General features: G+C 37.7%; 1 protein-coding gene across 5 annotated transcripts in view; it reads left to right on the top strand.

The window, feature by feature from the left end:
* Positions 1-18,396, top strand: part of SPICE1 (spindle and centriole associated protein 1) — a 70,486-nt gene that overhangs the window by 36,404 nt on the left and 15,686 nt on the right. For all 5 annotated transcript variants that reach the window (XM_034658597.1, XM_034658605.1, XM_034658586.1 and 2 more), the window contains exons 8-13: positions 4,364-4,500; positions 4,704-4,841; positions 5,190-5,455; positions 6,919-7,050; positions 13,411-13,558; positions 14,437-14,661. In XM_034658597.1, the coding sequence (XP_034514488.1) occupies positions 4,364-4,500; positions 4,704-4,841; positions 5,190-5,455; positions 6,919-7,050; positions 13,411-13,558; positions 14,437-14,661 (1,046 nt within the window). The remainder of the gene's footprint in view (positions 1-4,363; positions 4,501-4,703; positions 4,842-5,189; positions 5,456-6,918; positions 7,051-13,410; positions 13,559-14,436; positions 14,662-18,396) is intronic.

The raw sequence follows: 18,396 nt of genomic DNA, 5'->3' as shown, positions 1-18,396 counted from the left end.
GGTTCTGTCCTTTGTGCCTGTGGCTCTGGCCTTAGCCTCTGTACCTGTGGATTTGGCCTCTGTATTTGCAGCTCTGGTCTTGAATTCATTCTTCCTTTTCCTTGAAGCCCATGTTTAGAGCTGAGTAATTTTATCAGCCTATTTGCTGACTGTAGAATTTTGGGAGTCTGACTCTTCCTTCCTTCCTCCCTTTCAGTCCAAGCTGCAGTATTTCTGCTGGTACAACATTCTCAAAAGACCTTGTGGATCTCCTTTATATATTGTATGCCATTAGACAAGAGGCCCTCCAGAGATCTTGCCTGAATAATCCCATCTTTGTTGTTGGCTTCTACTGAGGTCGTTGAGCGGATCCATGAGTCAGATGCCTAATCTCTTCAGATTAGCCAGACATTGTCTAGCCATACACTTGTCCTTCTCTCCAAGGCAAATGTAGTGTCTCCTATTTTGAGCATCTTTAGCATTCTGGGCAGGTTGAAAATTTCCCAAATCATCAAATTCTGGTTCCTTTTGGCTTAATTAATAGTTCTTCCTGCAGTGTGTCTCTTTCCTCCTGCATTTCACTCTAAGCAACAGTAAGAAAGCAGGCTGCACCTTCAATACTTGGCTTGGAAATCTCCACAGCTAAATATTGAAGTTCATTGTTTACAAGTTCTGCTTTCCACACAACTCAGCTGTTTTCTGGAACTTTATAATAATTATTTCCTTTCTTCTGGTTTCCAATAACATGTTCCTCATTTCCTTCCGTGCCCTCGCCAGAAGCTCCTTTAATGGTCATATTTCTACCAGCGTTCCATTTATGATGATAGAGCCTTTCTCTACCGTGCTCCTCACTTCCTCCTGAGTCCTCAGTGGAAGGGTCTGTAACATCCTTATTTCTACCAATAGCCTGTTTAAGGCAATCTAGGATTTTTCTCATATTTACCTAAAAATTCTTCCAGCCTCACCCATTATCAAATTCAGAGCTTTTCCACATTTTTAGATATTTTGTTACACAAGCACCTCATATCCCGGTACCAGAGTCTATTTGTTTTCTGTGGCTGCTGTAACAAATTACCACAAACGTGATAACTTAAAATAACAGAAGTTTATTCTCTCACAGTTCTGGGGCCAGAAATCTGAAATCAGTTTCAGTAGGCTGAAATCAGGGTGTTTGTAGGGCCACATTCCATCTGGGTGCTCTAGGGGAAAATCCATTTCTTGCCTCTTCCAGCTGCTGGTGGCTGCTGGCCTTCCTTCGCTTGAGCCCACATAACTCCTGTCTCTGCCTCCATCGTCACAGCACCTTCTCCACCTGTGGGTGTCAGAGTCTCCTTGTGTCTCTCCCTCTTATAAAGATGCACTTGATTGCATTTAAGGCCCATCCAGATAATCCAGGGTCATCTATCTCAACATCCTTCCTAACTTAATCACATCTGCAAAGTCCCTTTTTAGTCAGATAAGTTAACATTCACAGGTTCCAGGGATTCGGTTGTGAGTATCTTTTGGGAGGCCATTCTTTTTTTCTTTTTTTTTGATACGCATTTATTTTATTGAAATGTAATTGACATATAACAGTGTATTAGTTTTAGATATAAAACATAATGATTTAATATATGTCCTTATGGTTTTCTTAATATGAATTTCTTTTCTCCATTTGACCTTATTCTAAGAATACAGTATAGAATACATATAATATACAAAATATGTGTCAATCAACTATTTACATGATTGGTAAGGCTTCCGGTCAATAGTAGGTTATTAGTAGTTAAATTTTTTTTTTTTTTAGTCTTTTTTTTTTTAATGATTTTTTTAATTATATTATGTTAATCACCATACAGTACATCCCCAGATTCCGATGTAAAGTTCGATGCTTCATTAGTTGCATATAAACACCCAGTGCACCATGCAATACGTGCCCTCCTTACTACCCATCACCAGTCTATCCCATTCCCCCACCCCCTCCCCTCTGAAGTCTTCAGTTTGTTTCTCATAGTCCATAGTCTCTCATGTTTCATTCCCCCTTCTGATTACCCCCCTTTTCTTTATCCCTTTCTTCCCCTACCGATCCTCCTAGTTCTTATGTTCCATAGATGAGAGAAATCATATGATAATTGTCTTTCTCTGCTTGACTTATTTCACTTAGCATTATCTCCTCCAGTGCCGTCCATGTTGCAGCAAATGTTGAGAATTCGTTCTTTCTGATAGCTGAGTAATATTCCATTGTATATATGGACCACAGCTTCTTAATCCAGTCATCTGTTGAAGGGCATCTCGGCTCCTTCCATGATTTGGCTATTGTGGACAATGCAGCTATGAACATTGGGGTGCATATGGCCCTTCTCTTTACTACGTCTGTATCTTTGGGGTAAACACCCAGTAGTGCAATGGCTGGGTCATAGGGTAGTTCAATTTTTAACTTTTTAAGGGACCTCCACACTGTTTTCCAGAGTGGCTGTACCAACTTGCATTCCCACCAACAATGTAGGAGGGATCCCCTTTCTCCACATCCTCTCCAACAATTGTTGTTTCTTGCCTTGTCTATCTTTGCCATTCTAACTGGCGTAAGGTGGTATCTCAGTGTGGTTTTGATTTGAATTTCCCTGATGGCTAATGATTTTGAACATTTTTTCATGTGTCTGTTAGCCATTTGTATGTCTTCATTGGAAAAGTGTCTGTTCATATCTTCTGCCCATTTTATGATTTGTTTATTTGTTTCTCGTGTATTGAGTTTGAGAAGTTCTTTGTAGATCTTGGATACCAGTCCTTTATCTGTGGTGTCCTTTGCAAATATATTCTCCCATTCCGTGGGCTGTCTCTTAGTTTTTTTGACTGTTTCCTTGGCTGTGCAGAAGCTCTTTATCCTGATAAAGTCCCATAAGTTCATTTTATCTTTTATTTCTCTTGCCTTTGGCGATGTGTCGTGAAAAAGGTTGCTCTGGCCGATGTCATAGAAGTTGTTGCCTATGTTCTCCTCTAGAATTTTGATGGATTCCTGTCTCACATTGAGGTCTTTCATCCGTTCTTAAACCTGTCATAGATAGTATTGTATTATTTTTCTTGTTGTTGTCATATAACCTGACTCTTAAAAGTATAAACATTAGAGACAGTAATGTGAGTTCAGACTGGTTTGGATTTTCCTAACTTGTATAAACACCCTGTTACAACACTTTTCTTAGGATTTATCCTGAAGGTTGGACTTTGAACTAACACTGTCTTAGAGAGGAGTCTTTCTGATGCTTTGATAACTAGCCCCCTTTGAATGGATTGCATTATAGGCCTTTTGCTAAATATATTTTGTAGCAGCTAATGCACAATGCACTGTCCATAATTTGCTTGAAAACAGCTCCCTTAGGTTGAGATTTGTGGACCCACTAAATAAGATTTCCCCTTTCCTCTTTTTTTTTTTTTTGGTAACAGCTTTATTGATTCTAGTTCACATACCATACAATCCACCCATGTAAAGTATAATATTCAGTGATTCCTAGTATATGCAGAGTTATGCAACCTCGAGTCAATTTTTGAACATTTTCATTACCCAAAAGAAACCCCGTACTCTTTAATAGTCAAACCCCATTTCCTCCCAAACCCGTCAGCCGTATCTAATCTATTAGATTGATCTATTTTCTATCTTTATAGATTTGCCTATTTTGGACATTTCATATATAGAGAATCATTCAGTATGATTCTCAAAGAGTCATCCATGTTGGAGCACGTATCTCCACTTCATTCCTTTTTATGGTTGTGTGGATGTAGTACATTTTACTTCTCCATGCATCAATTGGTGGACATCTGGGTTGTTTATACTTTTTTGTCACCTACCTCTTTTAAGTCTCAGTCCAATTGAGAAATCGATGGAGGAATCAGGTGGTTGGAGATTAAATTATCAGCCTTACCAATGATAAAGATGATTATAGCAAAAGGCTTAGTTCTCTAATTCCCTGCACTGCAGCTCTTCTTCCCTTTCCTTCTCCCTGTTCCCAGAGACTCCGGGCAGAATCTGCTCCAGTCACTTTACTTCAGTGATGAGCAGAGACTGTGTTCTGAGGATAGCCTCCTTCACAGGAGAGAGAAACCAGAAAGGACCAAGCCATGTACTTTCTCTGGGAGAGAGGAGAATGGGGTCCATACCACAAAACTTCAGAGAGGGCAAATTGCTCCTGCAATTAGGAGCCAAGGTTGGTGGGAAACTGGGAGGAAGATGGAATTATTTCTTCTAACACTAAGAAGACTGATATTTTAGCTGTCTTATCAGTTAAAGCAAAATGTATTTTTTCTTTGATTATGAATTATTAAAAGTGCCATCAATCAAACATGTAAGCAGTTGAACAGTTTAACTGATAGCATTTATTAATTCTAATATGGCTTGTTGCCCCATAATTTATAGGTTTCTTCACCAACTAAAGGAAGATAATTCTGAGTTAATTAATAAGCTGTGGACTGATATTCAGCAGAAAATAACAACACAGTCACATACCCCTCCGGGAACTCCATCACCTGCCCCTCCATCAGGAGAACAAAAAGGTTTGTTCCCCCATTGTATTATTTCTCACAGAATAGTGACTTGTTTTATTATGTTCTTTCTTAAACATAGTAATTTTTAAAGGAATATTATTTGAGTTTTAACTATCTAATTTAATGAAATACCGATTGATCTGTTAATTGAAATGCTTAAAACTTTTTTTGTTGTTCACTTGAGATTCTTTTGGAAATATTTTTTCTTTTAGCTGCTCTGAATGCTACCAGTGCTGTCAAGAGAATCCAGACCAGGCTTCAATCTGAAGAATCTACTGAAACTCTAGACTCAAGCTATGTTGTAGGACAAGTGCTGAACTCAAGGAAGCAAAAACAGTTGTTAAAGAAAGGTTCAGTTCCTTAATTTACAAAGATGAATTATTGAACAAATAACTTATACAGCTTCCTTAATCTCTTAGTAAAGTTTTTTTCCTTAAACTCATCCAGTTGGAGCCAACTAATTAAGACTTTGTTGAATGGTAGCTAAGAAATTCCTCCAAATATAACAATGTAACTCTGTAGAAAGATGGTTCTAGTACATTCATTATAGATAGTGTAAACCTGGTTTAAACTGTATGGATTTTTTATGAGAAATGGTGATAACTTCTCTAAAAAGCTCTGATAAACTGTGAATAGCAGTCAATGGTTTTTCTAGTAGCTTGCTGGTATAATTTTTCCTGGTCTTCTGTCATTATCAGTGAAAGGAAAACCGGATTTGCGTGCTCCTTCCAAGCAGAAGAAGAACGTGTTAACAGCTAGCACATCCTCCACAGACTTACCAAATAGCAATAATTCCAGCCTGGATGTCCTCAAACACATGATAAATGAAGTGGAACATGAAATGGAAGAATATGAACGGTGGACAGGACGCGAGGTCAAAGGACTGCAGAGTAGTCAGGGTCTTACAGGCTTCACTCTGTCACTGGTGGGCTCCCTCTGCCGCCTGGTTCGGTACCTTAAAGAGGTAAGAGCAAGAGGTTATTAGAGTCTTCTCTTCAGAGTGCTGGTAGAAATGTTTGGGTTTTTGTTTTTTTTTCTCTACACTTCATTTATTGCAATTTCCAAATGAAATACAGTCAAATTTGAATAGCTTTGTTTTAAAATACCTCCGTTTTAGATTATCTGCATTAAAGCTTTATCCTCTTAATTTTCCTCTACATGCTGATTTAGGTATCATCTAGTATAAGTGATGTTGATTTTGATATGAGCTTTAGTAATTGTAATTAGTAAGGTAAATCTGCTATAAATAAAATCGTGTCTCTTGCTGACATTGATATTGTTTGGCAGTATTAAATTCAGTAGAACTACTAAATGTGTCATTCTATTGCTTTTCTCTGTTTCCTACTCTCACTTTAGTTCAGTTTGGGGAGTGTTATGACTGTAGTCTGTAGACACAGATGGGGAAAATTCTTCATGTTATCTGACTACTTGGGCTTTGTTTGAAGTGGAAGATCTTTTGTTGTGAAAATACTTTATAAGAGAAGCAAGAGTTATTTCTGTAATTCATTTTTGAGTAACCAGTCTTCAGAATGCTGTGGAATTAGAGTTAGCTCTACATTTCATCTTTCAAAAAATCTATTTAAACTGTTATTTATTTTTTATACATTTAAATTTATTAAACAAATACAACGAAAAATGTTCAAGGAAATTTTTATTAAAATAGTTGATTTATCACTCTAATTCAGATGCTGCAATTTCTCTGGAGCTGTTTTCCTAAAATTACTTTTTAGTGAGATATTTATTGTACTGTCAGACTTTGAAAGTCTTATCATTCTTCTATCCTTAAGTTAGGAGTCTCCAGGAGTAGGAGTGTGCTTTTGGCTCTCTGAAAGTATTAGAGGTTTAGTAGCTTCCACTTTTTAGCTAATTACTTGCTTTGCAAAGTTAAAACCATTTAAGCCTGTTGTCATTTATTTTTAATTTAATTTTAACAAACTTAGTTCTTGAATTGGTGATTATAATTACATGGTATGAAATTCAGAGAAACAGAAGGATATGGGTGAAAATTGTGATTCGCACCCTTAACTTCCATTTAACCAGTTTGCTCCCCTGTAGCCAGCTATCCTTACCAGATACGAGTGTGTCCTTCTAGAGATGCTCTGTGTATATTCAAGCAATATGTGTATGCCCTTCCCTCTACTTTATTTGACAAAAATTGTAGTCATTTAAGTCCGTATACCTTTCTGTTCATTGTGTTCTTTATAAAGAAGGGAAAAGGACACAGCATTTCATTTTAATGCAATACAAACCTTTTTAAAAAAATACGTAATTTTCATTATTGTCACATATCCTTTGTAAGTATTATTTTCTTTACAGCTTTGAGTAGAAACTCTTAGTTTTCAGTATTTGATGCTGTTGATGGGAGTTTATTTTTGGATGGGAATTTTATCTTGTTATTGATGGAAGTTGATTTTTTTTTTTTTGTAGAGCGAGGTCCAACTGCGTAAGGAAGTAGAGACGAGGCAGCAACTGGAACAAATGTTAGGTGATCATCGAGAGCTCATTGATGCTCTTACAGCTGAAATTCTTCTTCTTAGAGAAGAAAATGCTGCTACCCAGGTACTTAGATGAGATTCCAGACTTTTCTGTGTTTAATAGAATAAAACATCTTTAATAATATATAAGATTCTCTTTTAGTTGCCTTTGGTTTAGTTGTGCTAATGTGATTACTTATCACTTCTTTATTATCATCAATGGTAGCTTTTATTGAACATTTATTGTATTGGAGGTGCTATAGTAGAAACTTGAACTACAAATAATAAACAGAATAAGTCTGCTATCTTTGAGAAACATACTGTTTAGTGGGGAAGATAGAATCTACATTAAAATGGTAACTACCAGTATTATAACAGTTTATCCAAAATGTGAAATAAATGTTGTGGTAGCTGCTTTTAATTTCAAAACAGCAGAGGATACCATTTAGGAAGCTTCCTGCAATCATATGCCATGTAAAGTTGTTTGCAGTATCTTCATATTTATTAGATAAGTCCTCTTTGCCACTTGTCTAGCTAATTGCTCCTTTTTTTTTTTTTTTAAAGTCATAGCATTTCTTCTGGAAACTAATCATACTGTCTCAATGCTGCATTTTTCTTTGTTTGTGCCCTTTTGGTACCTTCTGGATATTGCTCTCATTGCATTTACCAAATTGTGTTACACATACATGCATACCTCTCATCAAAACTGAGCTGCTTGAGGGACGCCTGGGTGGCTCAGTCAGTTAAGCATCTGCCTTTGGCTCAGGTCATGATCCCAGGATCCTGGGATGGAGTCCCAAGTCTGACTCCTTGCTCAGCAGGGAGCCTGCTTCTTCCTCTGCCTGCTGCTCCCCCTGCTTGTGCTCTCTCTCTTTCAATCTCTGACAAACGAATAAATAATATCTTAAAAAAAAAAAAAGACTGAGCTGCTTGAGGGCAGAGGTGGTTTTATTCATCTCTGTTCTCCAGTGATGGTTATTATTACTTTTATTTATTAGCCAAAAGAGAGTGGAAAAGCAATAGTTAGTAGGCAAGTTGGGTTGTATTAATGGACATTAGAATATAAGACATGCAATTTTTTATTGATCTATATAGTTCATATACCATTTAATTCATCTTATTAAAGTGTAAAATTCAGTGGTTTTTAGTGTATTCACAGAGTTGTGCACCAGCACCATTATCTAATTCCAGAATGTTTTCCTCACCCCAAAGAAAAACCCCAAGCTTGTTAGCAGTCACTTTTCATTCTCTCCTCCCTGCAGCCCCTGGCAATTACAAATCTACTTTCTGTTTCTATAGATATGCCAAATGTGGATATTTCATATAAATGGAACCATGCAATATGTGATCTTTTGTGTCTGATTTCTTTCACTTAGCATAATGTTTTTAGAGCTTAACTATGTTGTAGCATGTGTCAGTACTTCATTCTTTTTATTGTCCACTAATATTCCATTTTACGGGTATACCTCATTTTGCTTATCCATTCATTAATTGATAGACATTTGAGTTGTTTCTATCTTTTTGTGTTTTATGAATGAATAATGCTGCCACGAACATTCATGTACAAGGATTTGTGTGAACATAGGTTACCAGTTCTCTTGGGATGATGAGCAGTTTTAAAATGTACTAATTGGCTCAACAAATCTTTATCGATTTGGGCTTGGCACTATTCTTGGTGCAGCAGATACAGTGGTGGACAAAGAAGAAACCTTTGCTCTCATGGAGCTTATGTTCTAAATAGATCCTAAAAAAAAGGTGAATTATACTATAAGTTAGATGGTGATATGTATCGTAACAAAGAATAAAGCAGGTCAGAGGCATAGGAAGTATCTAGGGTGGGGAATTGTAATTGGGATGGGCCATGCCTGTTTGAGGAGGTGGCGTTTGAGCAAAGGCCTAAAGGTGAGGAAGTGAGTGTGCAGATAGCTAAGAGAAGAGCAGTCTAGGCAGTCTAGAAGAGCAGGTCCAAAGGTCTTGAGGTGGGAGGATGGCTGTTGAGCTCAAAAACCACTGGAGTGGAATGTGAGAAAGGGAAAGTAGTAGGAGAGAGCCAATAGATAAGTCAGGTCATATGGGCCTGCAGGCTGGGGAGGGATTTAGACTTTAATGCTGGGTAAGAAGGAAAACCACCGAAGGGTTTTGAGGAGAGAAGAGATGTGATGTGATTTAGGTGGTGGCTGTGTTTAGACTAGATCAAAAGATCACTGCCCTTTCTCAATTCATGGTGCCCTTAGTATCTCAAGACACCTCTAGGCCAAAAGAAATACCAACAATTTCATTTATTAAGTAGTTAGGTTCAAACAACTTAGTATGTAGGTCTTAACAACTTAAATGCTGTTTGAAAAGAAAATACCGAAATATCAAAATATTGATTAAAAAAACTTATATTTTTATTCGTGATTAAATAACCACAGTTATTTACTAATAGGCTATGTATACCTGTTGGGCATTGTACAGGTTGTCAAAGCTTGGAATCAGAGAGGTAAGATAGGAGAGGAGTAGGGCGACCCTAAGCTTGCCTCCTCCCTTGAACACAGCTAGATAAATATCAAATCATTCTGAACACCTAAGAAATCCATCAGAAGTCTTATCAGCAAAGCTCATATCTACAAACCAGAAGAACGACCTGTGTAAGGTAGGAACTGCAGAGAGTTTATTCCTGGGAGAAAAGAGCCTATGGGCGCTGCTCAGAGGAGGGAGCCCTGACCAGGGAGGGAGTAGAGAGAGAGAAAATGGGGGGGTGGTGGTAAGGGGAAGCAAAAGTGAAAACACACGCAGGAGACTGCGCAAGAAAACTGTTCCCCAAAACCATTGACAGAGAGAAAGGAGAGGGTTAGAATACCACCAGTTTTCTATAAACAGTGGAGCACAGATTCTGAATTTCAGAGGTCTGAGACATTGCCAGGCTTGTGCCTGGGGAGCTGAGTGGTGCTCTGGTGGGAAAGCAGAGCTCAGCCCCAGCAGTGGACAGCCTGAGGATCCCCAGGGTCACATGGGGAAAAACGGTTCCCCTACTTGGAGTGCATTGGTAGAGGTGATAGGGCATCTCCACAGGCAAAGGACCCTGTAGGCACCATCGAGCTGTCCCGCTCACCAGTATAGGAAAAAAGACGCCAGCAGAGGGCTGCAAACCTTGACACCAGCTTTATGTTGCAATTTACCATAAACTCCCAACCACTGCACAGTCACCAAGCTGTCTTCTGGGACAAGCTGGCACTGGCCACAATGCAGGGAGACTCTCCCCTAGAGGATCAGTGCCTGTCAGTGCTGTGGGGGGTCTCTGAAGTGTGGGGTTTTGAGACACAGCTGAGCCTAAGATAAGACACAGTGCTGCACCATTTGGCCAGTGGACAGCTCAGACACACACTGGGTGAAGGCAGGGATCTGACAGAAACCACGGACAGAGGAGGGGTGGCTGTTTTAGCGTCTGTGAGGGCTTACTGAAGAGGGGTGGCCTGCATTTCCTGCTCTGGAGAGAACAGGAGGAACCATTTTCTCCCCATGCCCACCAGCTTGACCGATCTCAGTGAGCTGAACAAACAGTGCCACTAAGTGGAGAACAGAGGTGCTACACCACGCCCTGCCTCCCTGGTCCCTGCAGGCACATCTCCACTAGGGCAATCCCAGCTGAGAATCTGCGCAGCAGGCGCCTCCCTAAGAAGACCAGCACAGACTCCTCAGCCACACCAAGACTGCTGATCATAGAGAGCTGCAAAGCTTCAGCTTTAGGGGAAACATGATCTAGCATCCTTTGGGGTTTTTTTTGTGTGTGTTTTTTTTGTTTTTGTCTTTGTTTTTATTTTTGTTTGTTTGTTTTTTAGCTACAGAAAGCAATTTATTACTTTATTTTATATATGTATTTAAAAATTTTTTTTCTTGGGGCGCCTGGGTGGCTCAGTCGTTAAGCGTCTGCCTTCAGTTCAGGGCGTGATCCCGGCATTCTGAGATCGAGCCCCACATCAGGCTCCTTTGCTGGGAGCCTGCTTCTTCCTCTCCCACTCCCCCTGCCTGTGCTCCTTCTCTCGCTGTCTCTCTCTCTGTCAAACAAATAAATAAAATAAAATTTTTTTTTTCTTTTCTTGCTTTCTGCCTTTTTCTATCAAGCTTCTCGTAACAAGCAGACCAAAAACACACCTAGCATCTAGCTTCCTTTATGCGTTTTTTTAATTTAATTTTTTTATTTTTAAAATTTTATTTTGTTTCATTTTGCTTTTGTCCCCCCTCCAAAGTGACAAGATGGAGGAATTCACCCCAAAAGAAAGAACAGGAAGAAATGACGGCCAGAGATTTATTCAATGCAGATATAAGTAAGATGTCTGAACTAGAATTTAAAACAACAATTATAAGGATGCCAGCTGGGCTTGAAAAAAGCATAGAAGACACTAGAGAGTCCCTTACTGCAGAGATAAAAGAACTAAAATCTAGTCAGGCAGAAATTAAAAATGCTATAACTGAGATGCAGACCCAAATGGATGCCATAAAAATGAGAATGGACGAAGCAGAGGAACGAATCAATAATATAGAAGATAAAATCATGGAAAATAATGAAGCTGAAAAGAAGAGGGAAACAAAGGTAATGGATCATGAAAGTAGACTTAGGGAACTCAGTAACTTATTAAAATGGAATAACATTTGTATAATGGGAGTCCCAGAAGATGAAGAGAGAGAAAAAGGGGCAGAAGTTTTATTCAAGCAAATTATAGCTGACAACTTTCCTAACCTGGGGAAGGATACAGGCATCAAAATCCAAGAAGCACAGAGAACTCACATTAAATTCAACAAAAGCTGACCATCAAGGCATACCATAGTCAAATTCACAAAATACACAGACAAGGGAAGAATCCTGAAAATAGCAAGAGAAAAAAGTTCTTAACCTACATGGGAAGACAGATCAGATTAGCAGCAGGTCCGTCCACAGAAATTTGGCAGCCAGAAGACAGTGGCAGGATATATTCAGTGTGCTAAATGGGAAAAATATGCAGCCACGAATACTTATTCTGCAAGGCTGTCATTCAAAATAGAAGGAAAGATAAAGATTTTCCCAGACAAACAAAAGCTAAAGGAGTTTGTGACCACTAAACCAGCCCTGCAAGAAACATTAAGGGGGACTCTTTGGGGGGAAAAAAGATCAAAGCTTGGAATCATATTGGATACTGTCACTCTTATTTCCTATTCCACAATAATTTTTACACTGTTAATTTTTGGCATAGCAGCTAAGGAAAACCCAGTTTCATGAAGATATGACATTATCAAAAGAAATGTATTTTGATCTAATGTTAAGCTGTGAACTACCGCAAACTGGTTCACTGCTTCCCTGGTGCCTGACAGATGTTGAACAGCAGTGTTTTCTTCAAAAATTTAAAAGTGGTGTGGTGCCCCTGTGAGTTCATTCTAGTGCCCCAAAGTGCTTCAAGCCTTTTTGGGAACAGTATAGAACTAGACTGTAGGTGGTCAAACATAGAAGCAGAGTGTCACACACAGGAGTTATTGAAACAATTCAGGTGAGACATGGCAGCTGGTCTAGGTTAGAAGTGGAAGAAGTTGTGAAAAGTGATCAAATTATGAATCTGTTTTGAAGGCAAGCAGTAGGATTTGCCGATGGGTTGGATATGGGGTGAAGGAAAGGATGTGAGAGGAGTCAAGGGTGATTCCAAAGTTAGGGACTGAGCATTTAGAAGGATGGAGTTGCTGTTAATGAGGTGGGAATGTTCAGGGGGAGTTTGGTTTTGTACATGTTAAGTTTGAGAAGCCTATGTGAGTTCTACGTGGAGATGCTGAGTAGGTCATTGGAGATGATTGTGGAATTTGGGAAAAATTTGGGCTGATATGAAATTATTTAGTATATTTCATTCACTAGTCCCACTAATAATTCTCGCCTCTGACCATCTGTGATTTTTATCTAATGTCTGTACATTTTGGATACATACATATATTGTCGATACATATAATACATATGTGTATACATATATATTTTTTATATATGTGTATGTATAATATCTCTTAACTCTATATATTTTCTCATAACATTGTTTTATATACATTACATAAATTCTTATAGGGTCATGTTTATCAGTTTAAGTGCCATGTAATATTCTATTAAATTTCCTCAACCTGATATACCCGCCTCTTGGGGTAGCATGAGTCAGTTGATATCATTTATATAAAGAGGTTTTATAGATCAAAAGCCCTGCAAAAAGGTTAATTCTTATTGTTGTAGCAGTATATTTATAATTAATAATATTCCATGATACATTTAACCATTCCTCTGTCACGGGACTTTTAAAACATTTATGATTATGTGTTCTTACAAATGCATGATTTTAGTATTGGAATGAAAGTCTGAAGTTTCTAGAGTAGTTAAAGTAATGATATGGTTCTACATATCCAGGTGATGATCTGATGTCTGATATGCCAATGATGTTATTTCATTTTTTTTTTTCTCCAGGCAAGACTTCAGCAGTACATGGTCACAACAGATGAGCAACTTATATCACTCACACATGCCATGAAGAACTGTCCTGTGATAAAAAGCAACAAAGAATGTCAGGCATCAGAAAGGGGATCCACAAGTAGGAAAATGATAGACAATCCGGGTGAGTGTGGTCTTATTATCCCAGGTTGGTATTAAAACACAGAGTAAACAAAACTGTAATCTTCTATGTTATTGGTCATGTATACATATACAGCATTGTCACTATGACACTTGCCATCACTATTTCCAGCTAATATTTCTTGGGTACTTGCTCTATGCCAGCACTTTTTAAGTGTTTTACGTGTATTATCTCATTTAGTCCTCATAATAGTCTTAGGAGGTAGGTATCATTGTTATCCCTACTTTCTTGATGAAAAAACCGAGGCTTTAAGAGGGTTGGTAGCTTAGCAAGATCACACAACTGGAAAGTAGCAGAATTTGCTTCCTAGACCAGTGGAGCTTTAGTGCCAACACTTTTCATCACTGTGCACCAGGTTCAGGAGGAGAGGAGATGGTCTTGGAAAGAAAAAGAAATACAGAGTTTTAGAAATTCGTAATTTTGTTCATTTGTGGTGATGTTTGGAAAGCCTTTCTTCACTTCCTGTGCTATCCTATGTCAGAGCCTGAAAAGAACAGTTAGGCTTTTCATGTTTTTTGCTTCTAAGTAATACTTTCACGTATGGTAAATATTTTATGTATTTAGGAATGTTTTCTCAGGACAGATTCTAAGAAGTAGTTGACTAAAATTTAACTTGAATGAGATAAACTCAATGGCTGGGGCAGGTCTCAAGGACTAAGTGCTTTTCTCAAAAACAGCCTCTTCTTCCCAGTGCTGGCTTCTTGGGAGCCTTGCCTGTGAGTTACAGCTAAAGGAGGGTATGGCCTAGAAAGTGAAGGCTCTAGAGTCCATGTGATTTTGCTTTCTGTGGAAATGCATTAAGTATAAATACCTGCAGTGTGTCCATAGCTTAAGTGCTGATAGCCTCTCATCTTCTTCAGAGGGCCCTGTTGTAAATGCTAATGTCTCCATGCCATTGGTATTCAGAGGGGAAGAAGTGGCTGAATTCGCACAGGAAGACTTGCCTGTTAAACTGTCTCAGGTGCCAACTCCCCCGGACAGTGTGAGTCTGGCTAACAGTTTTCCAGCACATATATTTGAGCCGGCTGTGTTGTTAACACCACCCAGGCAGAAGAGCAACTCAGGATTCTCTCCCTTGCAAGACGGTAAGCAGGCTTCTTCTAAAGCTCTGTGGCAGTTGTTTTTTTACGCTTTATATATGTAACATATTGTGTCCATCGTTACCCAGTAAATGGAATTCTGAAAAATATTGATTGCCACACATAACCTTTAAGCTAAAGGAGGATTTTTCAGGGTTGTTTATATCATGTGTGTTATACCTATGGTGAAATGTCATATTAAATTTCATTATGTATCTGTTCTATTAGACATTGTAAATATTAAATCAGATCAAAGGATCAAAGTCCTCAGCATTAAAATGTGGAATAAAGGAAATCCTCTTTTCTCTATGGTCCAGGAGCATAGGAAAAGGTAAGAGATGAGATTATACTCCAGAGAGAGAGAGTAATGAAAGTTTAGCCAAGGAAAGGTAAAACTGTGACTATAAGGACCAAATCAGATTTGGTTATTCACCTCTTTCTCATTGAAACTTCTTTAGTTTATGCAGTTGAGATAATTCTATAATGAAAGTTGGTGGACAATTAAAAATAGCTTTCAGGTCACTTTTTGTAGGATGTATATAGAGTTTAGAATAAAATTTTAAAAATTTATTGTTAATCCTTAGCTCAAAAGATTCTAACTTGGGGGCTCATGGATGGTCCTCAGAAGTACCATGGAGTGTTTCGTTGTTTGGAAAATTATGTTTATTTGTCCACCTGTGCATTTTTTTCTGGAGCAATATAGCCTTTTTTTTTTTTTTTTCATTTTCAAAACAATTCTTCAGTCAAAAACTACCTTAGAATCTCCTCCAGTGTTTTTAGAAAAATGTTATTCAGGCCTGATTTGCATACATTTTTATTTCTATGAGTGTTTACATTCTTACATAGGGGAACAGAATAATAACTTTTATTATCTTTGGAACTTAGAAATTTGGTCAGATTTTCTGTACCTTCTTTTGAATAAAGGACATGAAGAGGCCTTAAGGGTTAAAGAAAATGACAAGTCCTTGCCATTATAAAATTTGTTTTGGGATTTATTATGTGGTGGTAAAGTCTGTCAGATCTTTGTGGTGTAGGGAGACAGTGCTAGGCTGAGGGTCAGAAGTGCTAGAGTCTTGGCCCATCCGATGACCAGCTGGGAGACATGAGGCTAAGACACTTACCTACTCTGCATTCATTTTCCTCGCTCCAAAATGAGAGATTTTTCTTTTATCTTAATGTTCCTCCAGCTCTACAGTTCTGTGATATTGGTATTTCATCTTTAGAGGCTAGAGAGTATTATTAACTCTGGCTAGGAAATATTTAGGAAATACGATTTCAGTTCTGATTTCTGTTCAGGTTAGATTTTCATTCCTCAAAGTAATCTTTCAAATGTTTACATGGTATTAATAAGCTTATCTAATGAGCTCTTTTGAGATATTATAAATTATTTCCCACTGGTGATAATAAGATAACTTGAAGTTCTTTTTTTTTTTTTTTAAGTAGGCTCCACCTCCAGTGTGGAGCCCCACATGGGGCTTGAACTCACGACTCTGAGATCAAGACCTGAACTGAGATCAAGAGTTGATTGCTTAACGAACTGAGCCACCCAGGCAGTCTTAAGTTCTTTTAAAGAAACAATTACCATAAATGTTTTTACTCTGATTAAAAATATACTAAATGTTCACAAAAGCAAATTATTTGGGGACTCTTATAGACACCCCTTTGTTAGCAGGTTTATGTTGAAAATAATGCCACACATTTCTTTTACAGTGTGCAGATGGAATAAACTTTGAACATGTATTCTTAGTTGGTGAAGTTTTATCATCATATTTTCCAGCATTTTATTTACAATGTTCACATATAAAGAACTGTTCAGTTAAGCTGAACATATAGATAAAGGTGGGAGATACATAGTGCCCTTTATCAGCATTTGGTTATGCTCTGGAACAGCTCTGTCCAATAGAACTTTCTGTGATGATGAAAATGTTCTGTGTCTGCTCCATTCATTGTGGTAGCCACTAGCCTCAGGGGATACTTGAAATGTGACTGAAGAACTGAATTATTAATTTTATTTAACTTTAATTAATTTGAATTTGAATTTGAATAACTGCATATGGCCAGAGACTGTCATAATGGACAGCATTGCTCTAGAATTTCCCATCATAGATAATTTCCTTTAGCTACTAATTGACTTCTACTTTCTTTTACAGCCATACTTTTTGAAAGAGTAGTATATATATGCTGTTTTCATTTTCTTATCTACCATTCATTCTTCATTTTCAAGTGTCAATTCTAATTTATATTTTCATGTGGTTAGAAAAAGCACATACAAGAGTCTCTTCCTCTTTCATCTTTATGCCTGCCCTAAGAGGGAAGCATTTTTTCCCAATTTGATTTCTACTTATCTTGTGGTGGTCTCCATAATTACTATAAGATATTTTTATATATTTTTTCTTTAATGTCAGCTTTATACAATAGTTATAGACTGCCGTTTATTAAAGAAGAGGGTTTAATTATCATTAACTCCTACTTCCCTTCTCTGATTTGGATGATTATATTTTAAGTTTTAATTCTTCTATTGCTTAACTTTGTGGCTTCAAATACTTTCTATCTCTTCTTTGTGAACTTTATGCAGTATCTCTTGGCTTTCTACTATGGAAGACGGGGATACTAGCTCTGCTTCCCTTCTGGCTCCCCTTTGCTTCCACTTCCCACCTTCAGTCAGCCTACATTTCCTTTTACTGTATCGAGTTTGGTGACATTTACTTGGTTCCATTACCACAATTATGTCTTCTGTGTCTTGTCTGTAGATGGATACTGAAAGTTGAAAACAAATGTCTGTTTTTTTGTTTCTTCATCTGTTGTTACTATCAATTTTTGTGCCACAGGAAGGAAGAAGTTCTTAGTATGAAGATCAAAGTGAATTTCCTTTATTTCATTTAATCAGTTGCTCAGAATATTTAAGTTTGTTCTATATTTATACTGACTTTCTTGTTCAGTTTTTGTTTTGCCTGGAGTATGGAATTGCTTTTACCCTCATTTATACAAGAATAATGTGCTTTACCCTCTTATTTACACATGAATAATATCTTCTGGTCCTTTAGTTATACTGTCTGTGGCATGGAATCCGCTTTCATTCCAGAGATAATTCCCAAAGCTCTTGGATCCCTGCTCCAGCCTGCATTGATTGCTCGCTGGGCCCAGCGCACACCTCTTATCCTGGGACTTGCTAACGTCACACTCCTGGGTTGTAGCTATTGTTTCCTGGATCCCATTTCTTCCTCTTTGGTTTTCTCCCTCAAGTTTCTGAAAGAAATCATCAGAATAGGTGTATAGAAGGTAAACCCTAAGTTCTTAAAAATCTGAGAATATTTTTACTTTTTTATTAAATTTGGTTGATAATTTGGCTAGATATAGAATTCTAGGTCCATAATCCTTTACCTGAGAAATTCAAGGCATTGTTGTATTGATTTTTAGTATCTGGTGTTACAGTTGAGTCATATGATGAAATACCTAACTTTTATTTCTTTGTATTTGACTGTGGAAGCTTCAGGGTTCCTTTATTTTTATTCTGACCTTGCATAAGGTGTGTCTAAATTTTTTTTTTTTTTTTAATTTCTCTCTCATTGCACCATGAGGCACCAGTGGGACCTTTTGGACGTGAAGACACATGACTTCCTGCAGTTTTAGAAAATAGTATATTGACCTTCTGGATCATTTTCTTATGTATTTAGCCTTATATCTTGCTTCTTACATTCTGGAAGATTTTTTTCACTTTATATTCAAGCCTGTCTTTTTTTT

Source organism: Ailuropoda melanoleuca, chromosome 1 (assembly GCF_002007445.2).
Source record: "Ailuropoda melanoleuca isolate Jingjing chromosome 1, ASM200744v2, whole genome shotgun sequence".
In the NCBI taxonomy this organism is placed as follows: Eukaryota; Metazoa; Chordata; class Mammalia; order Carnivora; family Ursidae; genus Ailuropoda; species Ailuropoda melanoleuca.
The sequence above is the reverse complement of the archived record's forward strand: the minus strand, read 5'-3'. Positions and strand labels throughout refer to the sequence as shown.